Below are 13,846 nucleotides of genomic sequence, written 5' to 3'. Positions count from 1 at the left end.
TTATACTTTCAAGTGAAATTTGGAGGTTGTCCTTGCTATTTTCCTGTCAAATCATGCATAAGTAAATCAATCATCATGCATGCTTGATAATTCAAAGTTGGTGAAATTCAGCATTTCTAAAAATATTTTTGAAATTCAGCACTTTATTCTCTCTATTATATCAGTAATTCTGCTTACAGTTTCAGTACGTGTATGAAAGCAAACGTTTTTCACAATCTCAAACTTTTTGTACTAACTTTGTTTTGTTTTTGAATTTGGAATTATATACAAACATATTGTGTGACAAGTACTATTCTTTATTTCTAAACCTATTAAAGTCAAACAGTTCATCAATAATTTAGAAATGACACATTGTTTTGACAATTTAGATGTGGTACATAGAGTCATACCATAACTACTTGTCCAACGTAAAAGTAAATTGAAGAGCTTTCACAAGACTTTTGCATTGGAGGAAGCTTGTAGATATTCTTTAATAATTATGCATTAATAATAGGAAACGATCTGTACACCACTAATTTTTGGATGTACACCACTAAAAATGTTGTACTGTACAACACTGTAAGACATATTTGGTGGTGTATTGTCAAAACTTAGTGGTTTACGGCAACGTAAAAATTTTGTAAGATTTTCTGCAATTGTCATGTCTTTAGATGAGTGTTGAATCCTACATTTTTGTTCTATCAGATTACCAATAAGACGCTACTAACTAACAATGATACCAAATAAATACTGATAAAAATAGTAAGTCAATACTGAGACATCAATAGTACCTGCAAGTATAGTGCTTTCTCAAGTGCTTTGATTATGGCTTCCATTTTTGGACGCTCGGATTGAGTTTCTGCAAGACATTGATAGGCCACTTTTGAAAAAATGAGAAAAGAATCTTCATTCAGTCTGCTATTTCTCGTAAAAATGCTTTCGTCATTATCTTCCACTAGTTTCCGATCTACCATTTGCTTTAATGTTCCCTCATTGAAGCGCCGTCGCACAACGGATGGAAGCCCCTTCTCAGTTTCAAGATTATAAATTGCATCATAAGCCAACCTGCCACACAAGATTTCAAAAAGAACTACCCCAAAAGAGTAAATGTCAGACTCTATTTTCAGCTTTCCCGTCTTCAAATATTCCGGATCTGCATACACTTCTGTGCCAGCAATAGTAAACGTATTGAGGGTACTACCTTGATGATCCATAGAGTGTAATTTGGAAAGCCCAAAGTCCGCAATCTTCACCTCCCAATTATCATGTAACAGAATGTTAGCACTCTTTATATCCCGGTGTATTATCCTTTTTTTGTCTTCTGTGCTACAATGTAGGTAATCCAATCCAAGTGCGATCTCAAGGCATATACGTATACGTTGTGCCCAAGTCATATTAGTCATGATATTTTTGTTGCCCAAGTGATCATCAAGACTTCCCTTAGAAGCATGCTCATAGACAAGAATCTTTTGGGGACCTTCATCACAAAAGCCTAGAAGCGAGATTACATTATGGTGCTTACACTTACTAAGCATTTCAATTTCTGCCACAAATCCTAATTCTCCTTGCTTGTCTTCTCTACTGAATATACGTTTTATGGCTACGGTGCTACGCTTTTTACGCAACTTTCCTTTATTATTTCCTTCTATTGATGACGAATAGGAGTCATCAAAGTGGTCCAGCTCTGCTTTATACACCATACCATATCCCCCTGAGCCAATGCGATAAGCTTCGGCAAAATTTTTGGTGGCAAGATTTATGTCTGTTAGTGGAATCTTTAAGTGTTCCAAGTTCAACCTCTGAAACAACGCCAAAAACATCATAAGTGTGTTATCGTAGTTAATACTGAACTCGTGTTTTTGACTCAACTCGAAAACCTCTCGTGTTTTTGATTCAACTCGAAAACCTCGTCGTAAAAGTCAAGATAATATATATATATATATATATAGGGGTGGGTCTAGCTAATTTGAGTCTAAAAAAAGTCTATGTAACTTACACATGTGTAAGTTAACTCCGACCACCACCACCATCATCATCTCCGGCCACCACCATGAAACTCCGGTGACGGCGACTATCTCCGGCGAGACTTACACATATGTAAGTACAACTTATACATGTGTAAGTTAACTTTCCGGTGATGATGGTGGCTGGTGGTGGTTGTCAAAAATTATGATTCGGAGCGGGCTTCGCCTTTAAGAATATTCATAAACCAAAGCTTGTAGGGGTGATAGGTCATAGAGGGTGATAGGTCATAGTGTAATAGGTCATAGAGGGTGATAGGTCAATAGAGGGTGATAGGTCATAGGGGGTGACCGGTGATGGGTGATTTACCTAACGGGCTCCGCCCTTGGCCACTGCCATAGTGCCATGGATTGACGGACTCTGCCTTTAACCTTCATTGTTGTGTACATAAGTTGTACTTACACATGTGTAAGTTTCGCCGGAGATGGTCCCCGTCGCCGGATGATCATGGTGGTGGTCAGAGATGATGGTGGTGGTGGTAAAAGGTGGTTGGAATTGGAGGAGATGGAAGAAAATCAATGGACTTTTTTTGGACTCAAAATAAGCTGGACTCATTTTATCTTTCCCCTATATATCCCTTATATATATATATATATATAAAGTATTTTTTAAAAAAATTATAATATTATATTTAATGTTTTGCTCACAATTGCAGTCACTAAAAACTACCACGGTGCATTAAAACTTGTAATTTGTTGATATTAAATTCATGGGTTGGTTTTTCATATATAATAATGTACTAATTTTAAGAATTTATTAAAATAAATGTAACATTCGTGGAATTTGATTTAAGTTGACTCGTTAATTTATTGTACGATCGACTAGTTAATATCAACTAATTTTATACATGATCGAGTTTAGATGTGAGTTAATCGTATTCAAGGTGTATGTATGTGATAAATGATCATTTAAAGTAGATTGTATTCGCATGATATGCGAGGGTAATTGATTGATTAACTTGAATGTTCCATAGTTGTTGATAATTAAAATTAAGGGGTTAGTATCTTGAAATGTAACAAACTTTGGACGAATGTCTATAGTGTGAAATAACTAAAGTTGTGTTCATTGTATGTAATCATCTTTAAATAATGTGTATTGTATGTAAGAAAATGTAACCAACCAATCAAATACTAACAAGTAACAGCTATATATGGTTGCCACGTATGCATTCTTACACACAATACACATAATTTAAAGATGATTATATACAATGAACACAACTTTAGTTATTTCATACTATAAACATTCGTCCAAAGTTTATTACATTTCAAGATACTTATCCCTAAAATTAACTAGAAATAGGAGTGTGGGCTATCCATGGGTCAACCCTAACCCATGACCCACCCATTCTCCCAACCCAACCTTATCTCTTACACCACCACCCTAACCATCCATTCACTCTCTTACACCTTTCTCTCCCTCATTCATTGCAAGAACACCCACTTTTCTTACATCTCTCTCTCTCTCTCTAAATTTAATGCACTAAACTTAATGTTTCAAGCAAAGATTTGTTAGGGCTTTTCATTTTCATCACCACGTTATCAACATATCAAAAATTTAGGTTTCATAGTGCAAGAAATCACCTAATTCAGGTCAAACTCGGACTTGCACTTTCGGAGGAATTTTGGTAAGTTAAACCTTCCTAAAAACCATCATTTCTTTTTAGTAAACTTGTTTCTAAATCAACTTACAAGGATTTTTCGGTCAAATTCGGGTTCATAGGTCAAATGGGTCAAGAATGGATTTCTTGTAAGAGAGTGATGTTATGGATTATGATTTCGATGTAGGTCACGTTTGTTTGTGTCAATCATGATGGGTTATAGCCAAAAGACCTCGGAATTTCCATTTAAAATGATTTTTCATGTAAAAACTAGGGTTTTCGGTTTAAATGGGATAAAAATAAATTTTTATCAAAGATTTTTGTATATATTTGAATGGATCTAGGATACTTGTTTATTCATGTTGTTTACGTCAAGTGTGGAAATGAGTTGCAAACTCGTCTTAAACAAATTGTAGTCAAAAAATTTGGGTTTGTATGAAGATGGGTCATGTTTTAGTGCCTTAATTGCTGTTGCTACTCGACTGGATCAGAACCTAGCGTCTAGCACGCCTGGCTAGCGTCTGGCACGCTACTAGGGTTGGCCTAGCGTCTCGCACGGTGGGCTCCACCGTCCTAAACGGTGCCCCACAAAGTGTAACTTCAGCGTCGCCCCACATTGTGTGTAGCGTAAAGCAGAAGGTGGTGTTTTTCAAATCAAACCTAGCGTTTCTAGGCCACCGTCTCATATAAAGTAACCACCGTCTCATATAAACCTAGAGATGGCCATGACCATCTCTTACGCTCCATATAAAGTAACCACCGTCAAGACGTCTTCCCTCATCGCCTGACACGCTCGCCAGAGGTTGCCCCGCCGTCTCTTACGGTGACTAATACCGTAATTTACGATGCCCTAAATCAATAACAACAATCGATCTCAACCACAATCAAGTTCAAATCAATATACATATTAATCACATCGTACCCATCATACATTCATCACGTTGTACTTGTCACAACATAAGACATTGTTTATCTAGTGCGCATCGCAAAACAACACGTTGTCCAATCGTACTCATATTTTCATCATAAAATGATCCTAACTACAAACTCCTAGAATGCACCTTCAAAGTTCAAACAAATCATGTTGTACACAAAACTCCTAACCATGCATGCTATATGAAGAATTTTAACTTAAGCCGTAGTCTAGGTCAAACCGCCTAATTCTCTACGACCAAGCATGGGCCACCATTCTGTAACACCCCAAGCTAGGCTCAAAATATTACCGAAAAGATATAACATATGCATGGGATTATCGTAGAATAAGTCTAAATGATAAACAAGGAATCTGGTGGATCCAAACATGACACAACAAGTACTAAATGCACAAGGAGCATGTAGCCATCAAGCGTTTACAAAATGATATCAAAAGATGGCAAACGATCCTATGCATAAAGTCAAAGTAGGGCAAATGAATCTGTGATCCATGTAAGTCCAAGCCCGGGTTCTAATGCAACCTCAATCATGCTTCTCGCACTTGAATCACCTGATTACCATCCAAGTCACAACATGTGTAAAGTAAAGGCAAATCATGACATGTACAAGGTGCAAGTAAATCATAACTTACGGTAAACCATCACATCACACAAGAATGTAGAGAGGGTTACTCATGGCGTACCCTTGCCACATGTTAGTACTCGCACAAGAGTCTAATCGCATTAATTAGAGAAAACATAACATGCACGTCCAAACAATAAGACATCAAATAATGTATCATAAATGTATCATAACACCAACAAAAGCCACCACAACCACCATGTTCTCAAGTATGAAATACTCGGTAGTACGTCGTACAAAAGCGCGTTCTCAAGTGTATGACACTTGGTAGTACACCAACCAAACTATAAGTACAACAACATGTTCTCAAGTGCAAAGCACTTGGGAGTACGACAACCAATCATCCAAACCACAATGCACATACTACGACTTTACATTTAAGGAATCGAAGATGCTTGTATACAGGGTCACCCGCAGCCTTCCCACCACATCTAACAACTTATTAAAGGTATCATCGTCTTCCATGTATGTAATACTATTCTAGTCATATCACACAATCCAAACCAAACACATAATCCAACAACAATAGGTTATACCATCAACAAATCAATCTAACTAGCAATCAAGCAATAAGACAAATCATAACTCAAGCCAATCAATAAATAAGTGCAAAGCATGTTCTCAAGTGTAAAACACTTGGAAGTACATCAATCAATCATTAAGTACGAAAGCATGTTCTCAAGTGTATAACACTTGGAAGTACGTCAACCAATCATTAAGTACGAAAGCATGTTCTCAAGTGTAAAAACACTTGGAAGTACATCAACAAATGACAAGTCCATTCATTCCCACTGAACAACACGTACATACACTTCGGAGGATTTTGCTTTCATCAAGTCCCAGATGCTTATATATAGAGTCACCCACAGCCTTCCCACCACACCTAACAACCCTTTGAAGGCATAACCGACTTCCATGTATGTACGACTATCCTAATAATCACAATGTCACAATCATATGCGTACACCATCCAACAATCACTCAAATAATCAACAACAAGCAATAAGTCATCAATCAAATCAACCAAAACCAAACAAGCACGTATGTACACTTTTCAGCCCGAATCTCAATTGAGTAGGGAGCTACGGAACTCACCTTGAGCGGCTATGACAAGTTAAGATTGGGCTACAAGCGTAAGATATTCGTCACACATTCACAACATATAGTACATACATACATATTAATATACGTTCATACGTTCATGATTCGAGACTCGTTTGCTCATAAGAATCCAAAATTATGTTTTGTTGAGTGGCTATGAGATTAAGGGGATGTTAGGAATTGACTTGACATGGATTAAAACGAGTTAAAGACATAAAGCAAGAAAGCAGGGAACAACATGGGTAAGAATGGTTTGACTAAAAAAAGTTAAAGTTGGCCAAGAACATCCAAACCCTAATTCGACACTTGAAATCCGACTTTTGTGAGATTCAAGACTCAATTCGACATATAATCAACATGATTGAAGATAACAAACATAACCCCTTTCATAGTTCCATAACATCACTTTAACTCAATATTCGTTCTTGACCCATTTTGACCTCACAAAACCCTAATTCGACCTAGACCTCGATTTGAAGAGTTTTTAGACATGTTTTGAGCATAAATTGACATAAGTAATGTGTATGAAACTAACTCATACTTTAAAAATCATTCCATAACTTCAATTAAGCCTCAAATCCGATTCTGACCTAAATTATCCAAGTTGTAAACCCTAAAATTGACCCGTTAAGCTTTTAAGCCGAAAATTGACTAAGGGTTGTTTGGGTTAGACTTGAAACATGATTATAAACATAAAATGGTGGATTTGAGATGAGTTTTACTTACCAAATATACCTTCAAAGAGTCAAACCCGAATTTGAGCTAGATGGAAGGACTTCTTGGACTTTGACCTTCAAATCCTTGGTATGATGATTAAATGATGATTCTTGTATAAATCTTGTTGAAACAAAACTAATTGAAGAAGAAATCTAGAGATTGAGAGAGATAAGTATGTGTGTGTGTTCTTAAGTGTGTTTAGAGAGAAAGAGTGAAAACGAAATGAATGGGTGGATAAGGGAAAGTGTAAGAGTTTGGGGAGGATAGGGCTGGGTCAGATGTAAATAAATCTCTTCCTTTTTTTTTCTTTTTTTTTTTTATCCAGCACTTTTAGACTACCCCACGAATTAGTCTTATTCTGTCTATTTTCCATTTTCGTCTCTTTTAGACTAATACCCCACGAATTAGTCTTATGCTGTCTATTTCTCATTTTCGCCTCTTTTAAACTAATACCCCATGAATTAGTCTTATTCTGTCTATTACCCATTTTCGCTTCTTTTAGACTAATACCCCACAAATTTGTCTTATTCTGTCTATTTCCCATTTTCGCCACTTTTAGACTATTACTCAGAGAATTAGTAGCATGAGTTACACACATGAATGGTGAATCCAAAAAGAAAACGCAAATGTTACATACATAATTAACGAAAGTCAATGGGTCCAACGCCACGAATGTTACAATTAATCACATAGTCAACAAAAGTGAAACATAGTCAAATAGGTCAAAATTCACGAATGTTACAATTTTACACTCATATTTATCCAAACTATTTATCTCTTGTATTAATTAATTTAAATATTTTCATCTAATATATCTATAATATTCTTAATAAAGCTATTTACAAAAGATATTTCTCTTAACCATAAAATAACTACACTTCCAATTACGTCAATTACTTTTAGATTAATAACCACACCGTTACAACCACCGCTACTAGCACCACCCAGTGCCATCACTGCCGCTGCATTGCGCGGGTACCCATCTCGTTCATATGTAAATAAAATTATAGTTCATGGACTCTTAGGGAATGTGGGGCCGACATAACTACATACTAACTCGTCGTTGCCAAACCAAGGTGAGTTCATAGCCCCTCTACTTTACATGTTTTAGGGGTGAAAAGTGTACAAAGTGTTCTTGGTTTATTTGATTGTTAAATGGACGTTTAATTATTAAATCATGGTTATAAGATTGAAAGCCTAGTTTATCAAGGTTATATGTTGTTTGATTGTTTTATCAAAGTTTCATGCTCGTTTAATTGTTGAATCAAGGTTGCATGGTTGATATATGCTTGTATTAAGTTTGTTTGATCGTTTATCGATCCAAATCAAGGTTTCAAGGTTATGTGATCGTTTATCAATCCAAATCAAGGTTTCAAGGTTATGTGGTCATTTAATGACCTAATCATGGTTATATGTTCGTATCAAGGTTATGTGATAGTTATGATATTAATCAAGGTTAAACGGTTGTTATCCCCACACTTGTTTCTTATTGTCAAAACCTATGAATTCACCAACTTTATGTTGATGCATTTTAGTACACTTTTCAGGTAACCAAGTGAATCAAAGACGTGATGGATGATTGCATTGCATTTGATAGGATTGAACTTGGACTTTTGTGGATCCGTGATTCATAGCACCCGTTCATGGGTTATGCCTAGGATCGTTAGCCATCATTTGATCTATTTTTGTAAACTATTGATGGTTTTGTGCTCCTTGTGCATTATTTGATCCGTAACTTGTATTTGTACTTGAATTATGTATGGATTGCTCTAATCGTTGAATGCTTTTAGTTGTCTCTACTTAATTTTCATGTCACGCTGAGCTTTTCTACTAATGCCTCATATTTTCGCCTTGTTGGGTTGTTACAATAAAAGAACTGAAACATAGAGTTGTAATTATTTGAAAACTAGAATTTGTGTGAAAACCAGAAAATTAGCCAAACATAATGTTATTTGAAACTTAACACACTGTTACCGCCCACCGCCACCACCAGCAGCACCATTGCTGGAAATTGTGATACGGTACGGGCGAAGCCCTTAATCCAACGGCTGCACCGTTCATGGGGCTTCTTCCTTCTCGGTAGCTTACCTCGAGGTATCTATAAAGGGGTTGGAAGCCAGACGCACACGAGAATGGTGTGGATTTGATGTACGACAATCCAAGAGATAGCGTGGTGATTTGTTACGATACGAGTGTTGCCCTTACTGTGATGGCTCCGCCATGGCGTCATGGGAGGAGCAGAGAGAAAAAGAGAGATGATGGTGGTAATCAATGTGTTTCACCAGTTTTCTAATTTTTCACATAAATTATAGTTTTCAAATGAAAATTTCACTTAAAATATAATCAAATTTAAAAACATATAAGAGAATTATGTTTAAAGAATATATATATATATATATATATATTATGAAAAGTTAATTTAAAAACCCTAAAGGGTTAAATAAGTACCCTTATGAGTTCCCAGAATATGACCGTTTAATGTTCTAATCAATGTTTAAGATCTTTATGGCACTTTGGTAATCTATACTCCTTTATAGGAGTAATTATCAACCCCCTACTTCTATACTATATTAATAAACAAACTATCATACTCTATTTTTAACTCTCTACCTTTAAAATACCGAAAATACCCTTAGTTTTTATCACATTCTTAACTCACACACTGAATCTACCTAATATATATCAGCCCTAAATAATTTTTCACTCATATTTATCCAAACTATCTATCTTCTTTATTCATTAATTTAAATATCTCCACCTAATATCTCTATAATACTCTTAATAAAGTTATTTGCAAAAGATACATCACATAACCATAAAATAACTACACTACCATTTACATCAATCACTTTTAGATTAATAACCGCATCGTTACCATCACCCCTACCGGCACCACCCGTTGCCGCCACCGTCTCCGCATTGTTCGGGTACCCATCTTGTTTAAAAAGTGTTAAAAAATGTTTAGATGCAAAAGTACAAAATTACTCTTAATAAATACCTAATATGAAAAAAGTTTTATAAATTACCAAATTTGCCCTTAATGAATTAGTTTACAATCTAAACCCTTATCTTGAAAATTAATACTTTAAGTCCTTATCTTCTAAAATATTCCACTATCACCTTTACATCAACCTAAAACACTTGACACCGCCACCATCAATAATACCGTCACCGAGCCACTAGACCGTCATCCGAACCACCGCCGTCATATTGCGCGAGTACTATGATAATTAGATTAAAAAAGTATCAAGTGACGACTTTTAGAAAATCTAGATACTATTATAGACCATATAATATTAATCCCCTAGAGATTCACTTCTCTCTTTTAAAAAAAATCAAAGTTAGTAAAATCCTATATTCGTAGATAGTAAACTTCGTAAATGGGCTTTTAACACCTTCGTATAAAAAACTTTCTGGTCAAACTTAAGTCGATGTACTTAATTGTTTAATTAATTAAACGGCATTTCTTACTTCTTAGGACATAACCCTCGAAGACTCCCGTTGGAAGCGTATTGGGTGTGTATTAGAAACTCAATATGGTGAACATTACTCGGTACAATCTGTATTGAGTGTGTATTCAACTCCGTATGGAGATTTCCATGGGCAATATTTTGGTTAATTTTCTTTTTTTTTTTTAATCCTTCTCCGACATGGGTTATTATTGATTAGATAAATGATGGGGCATGGATACGTATTAGATGTATTGGGTGTTGGGTGTGAATGAGAAGAATATATATCCAAAGGGAGTTTGCTGATGAAGCGCTGAGTTGACCGTGTATTGGATGTATTGGAAATGACCATTAAGAGTAGTGCTCTTATTGGTTCTTATCATGACTAGGCTAACAGACAAGGTTGTACACCCAGTAGGCCAATATTTTAGATCATTCTTAGTACATTTAGGTTATAAACCCAATACTTGCCTCAGTTTGTAAGTTTTTCTTATTTGATTATATGTGTGCTATACTGCTGCTATGTGTGTGCCCGACGTGTTTCGGTAACTAATTCTATACCTCTCTATATTATACAACGAGTTTCTTTTATATATATTGACACTTAACGTTTCTTAAAGTTTTCATGGTACTTAAAAGTTATTTCGTGGTTACTACTTTTTTTAGTGTATAAAATTACGAACCCACCAACCATTGTGTTGACAGTTTTAGTACATTTTCAGGTTATTAGGTTATCGAGGTTGAGATTGCTAGAGCTTAGAGATTGGACAAAGAGATTTAAGCATCTTTTATTAGATAGACTTTATGCATATTTTTTGTTATGATGAGTGTCCAACTCACTTTGCTAGCATACTAATCTCAAAAGCTTACTCATTTTACGAGCCCAGGGTTAAAGCATGTCAACCTTTAAGACCTATTTCCTCTGGTATTTACTTTTCATTTATGATGTGACTGTATATAAAGAGATTTAATATCAAAATGTATTCTAGGATGGAACTCACTAGCACGGATCCAATTAATATAAAGTTTTCTAAATATCACGTCATTGACGAATAATTCACACACTTAGAAAAATAAAAAACCCGTAAAGCCTTAAAGAAATCACATACCTTTAAATGGTTGAGTGAATAATCCTTCATCTCATCCGTTGACTTCTGGTTTGATAATAAATGCAACCATGTGAGTCAACAAATAGGCTAAATATACTATGATTACAAAAAGTGAAAAAGATGGATAAATACTCGTATAACATAAAATAATACTGTAGCTAATTAAACAGATCGATCGAGAAGCTAAGATGATTGATCTTACAGGATTTTCATGTGTCCGCTGAAGTTGCAACGCCCATTCAAGTTTTTTTAGAATTTGATCTATACTTGGACGATGTGAACGTTGCTCCTTCAAACAACAATATGCTACTTCTGAAAAGATCTTTAATGATTCGAAGTCCATTTGTTTCCGCAGATTGGGATCAATCATATGATCAAGTGTTTTCTCCTCGTAATGGAGCCTAGCCAATCGAGCAAAGCACCAATTATCCGCGTCTTGAATGGACGCCTTTTGCCCAAACAAGACTTCAAATAACACAACTCCAAAAGAGAACACATCTGACTTTTGGGTCACACCTCCGGTTTTTTCATATTGTGGATCCATATACTGTGGAGTAGCCCTGTAGTCCTTAGTAAGGAAAATGTGGTGTCTACGAGCAAGTGGAGTTTTCATACAACATCTGAATCCAGATAACTTTGGTTCCCAATTTTCGTCTAACAAAATTGTCGAGCTCTTGACATTACCATGTATGAGACTACACTGATCGTCTCCCACATCCTTATGAATGTAACTTAAAACATGAGCTACCCCAACACAAATATTTAATCTTTGCATCCACATTAGACTCGGGCTACTTAGATGTGCGTCGAGACTTCCATTTGCTTCACGTTTCGTTACTATGACATTGACATTAGTGGTGTGCATTACAAATTTCTCAAACCCAACCATAGAGACAACATTTTTATGCTTGAGATTATGAATAATTTTCATCTCATTCATCATTGGATCATTCATCATCATTGGTTGTAGATACCTCAGTATGGCAACATCGATCACTTCTCCTGATCGTACGAGTTGCCCTTTGTAAACCTTTTTAACACTACCCTGTCCAATGAGATTTTCATCAGAAAAATTGTTGGTAGCCGATAAAATCTCATTAAATGGGATTCTCCCAGAATTTAAAAAAGACATAATGTTGGAGTTCATCATCAAGCGTAATTGAAATGAATTCGAATGATGAAGAAAGTGTATTATCAAATACTGCGATCAAGTTATAGGGGTACATTAAATAGCTGGCCAACTTCAATTCCAGCTAGATCGATCGTTTACTTTCTTCTTTTTAGTTTTTATATTTTAGTCGTATTTTACAACTGAAATATTATTACAACCTTACTTGCATTTGAAAAAACATATACAAATGAGAATCTTCGAAAGTTATTTTTATTTTCATATTAGAAAACACATTCTAAACTATTTGGGGTAGGGTTGTTGGTGGGGTGTGAAGGGGGCAGAGCGTGAGTTGAGAGTTAAAATAATTTGAGTTTTTCAGAATTAAAAAATAATAAAAATGTGTTTTTTAATTTTTAATTGAAAAGGTAGAAACATTGGTTAGTGGTTATGCTTTATTGGATAAACTATGATTTGATGATGTTTTCTTTTCCATCATGTTTTTAACTGGAAGTTTTTTTTACTTTGAGTTAATTGTCAGAAATTTTTATGTCAGCTCATACAACATACGAGACAAAAACCTAATTATCTATTTAATTTATTTTGAAAATACCGTCAACTTCCTACACGGGACCAAGTCTAATATTTTATTATACTAAAATATAGTTGCTCTAATAACTTATCGACAAATCACAGATCTCGATTTCTAATAACAAACTTTTGTAATATATACATATATATTATTATGATTTTTAGTTACAATTGATTTTGAACTTGATGCAAACTAATTAGATGATAGAATGTAGAGACAAGCTTGGAGGATTTTTTTTTGCAAAAATGAGTCAAGTATTGAAAGTCTTTGCAGCAATGGGCTACTCTGAATCTATTTTGCAAAAATGGGCATCTGAAAATATGAACTACGGCCCATTACAACTTACAGATATTTCAAATTTCAAGTATTCAGCCCACCCCATTCTTTTCCTATTACAATAAATTGTATTCAGACTTTTTTTTTTAACATCACTGTATCTTTCAAGTGTGGTTGTCATATTGACTTTTAACAATATTGGCTTTCTCTTCTTAATTGCTTCATGACAGGATCTGATAACATTAAATGAAACTCTTTTTTTGTTTAGTGCCATTGCTCCCTAAGTACAATAATCTTTATAATGTAGTTGACTAACATTGTATATTCATTTTATCATTT

The 13,846-nt window shown here is 35.1% G+C and overlaps 1 protein-coding gene across 1 annotated transcript; it reads right to left on the bottom strand.

The window, feature by feature from the left end:
* Positions 1-885: 885 nt before the first annotated feature.
* On the bottom strand, positions 886-12,663 carry LOC122599566 (probable receptor-like protein kinase At2g23200). The gene is made up of 3 exons (XM_043772088.1): positions 11,734-12,663; positions 951-1,778; positions 886-897 (listed from the first exon to the last, which is right to left on the bottom strand). Exons 1-3 carry the CDS (start codon positions 12,661-12,663, stop codon positions 886-888), a joined length of 1,770 nt encoding a protein of 589 aa, XP_043628023.1.
* Positions 12,664-13,846: the final 1,183 nt, after the last annotated feature.

Source organism: Erigeron canadensis, chromosome 5, assembly GCF_010389155.1.
Source record: "Erigeron canadensis isolate Cc75 chromosome 5, C_canadensis_v1, whole genome shotgun sequence".
In the NCBI taxonomy this organism is placed as follows: domain Eukaryota; kingdom Viridiplantae; phylum Streptophyta; class Magnoliopsida; order Asterales; family Asteraceae; genus Erigeron; species Erigeron canadensis.
This window is presented reverse-complemented; position numbering and strand designations above follow the sequence as displayed.

What these genes read in the sequence shown, in the direction of transcription:
- LOC122599566 (XM_043772088.1), bottom strand. Translation starts at nt 12,663, where the DNA reads ATGTCTTTTTTAAATTCTGGGAGAATCCCATTTAATGAGATTTTATCG. An exon ending in AGCGGACACATGAAAATCCT is followed by an intron (nt 1,779 to 11,733) that starts GTAAGATCAATC and finishes GCGTTGTTTCAG; the next exon opens with AGGTTGAACTTGGAACACTT.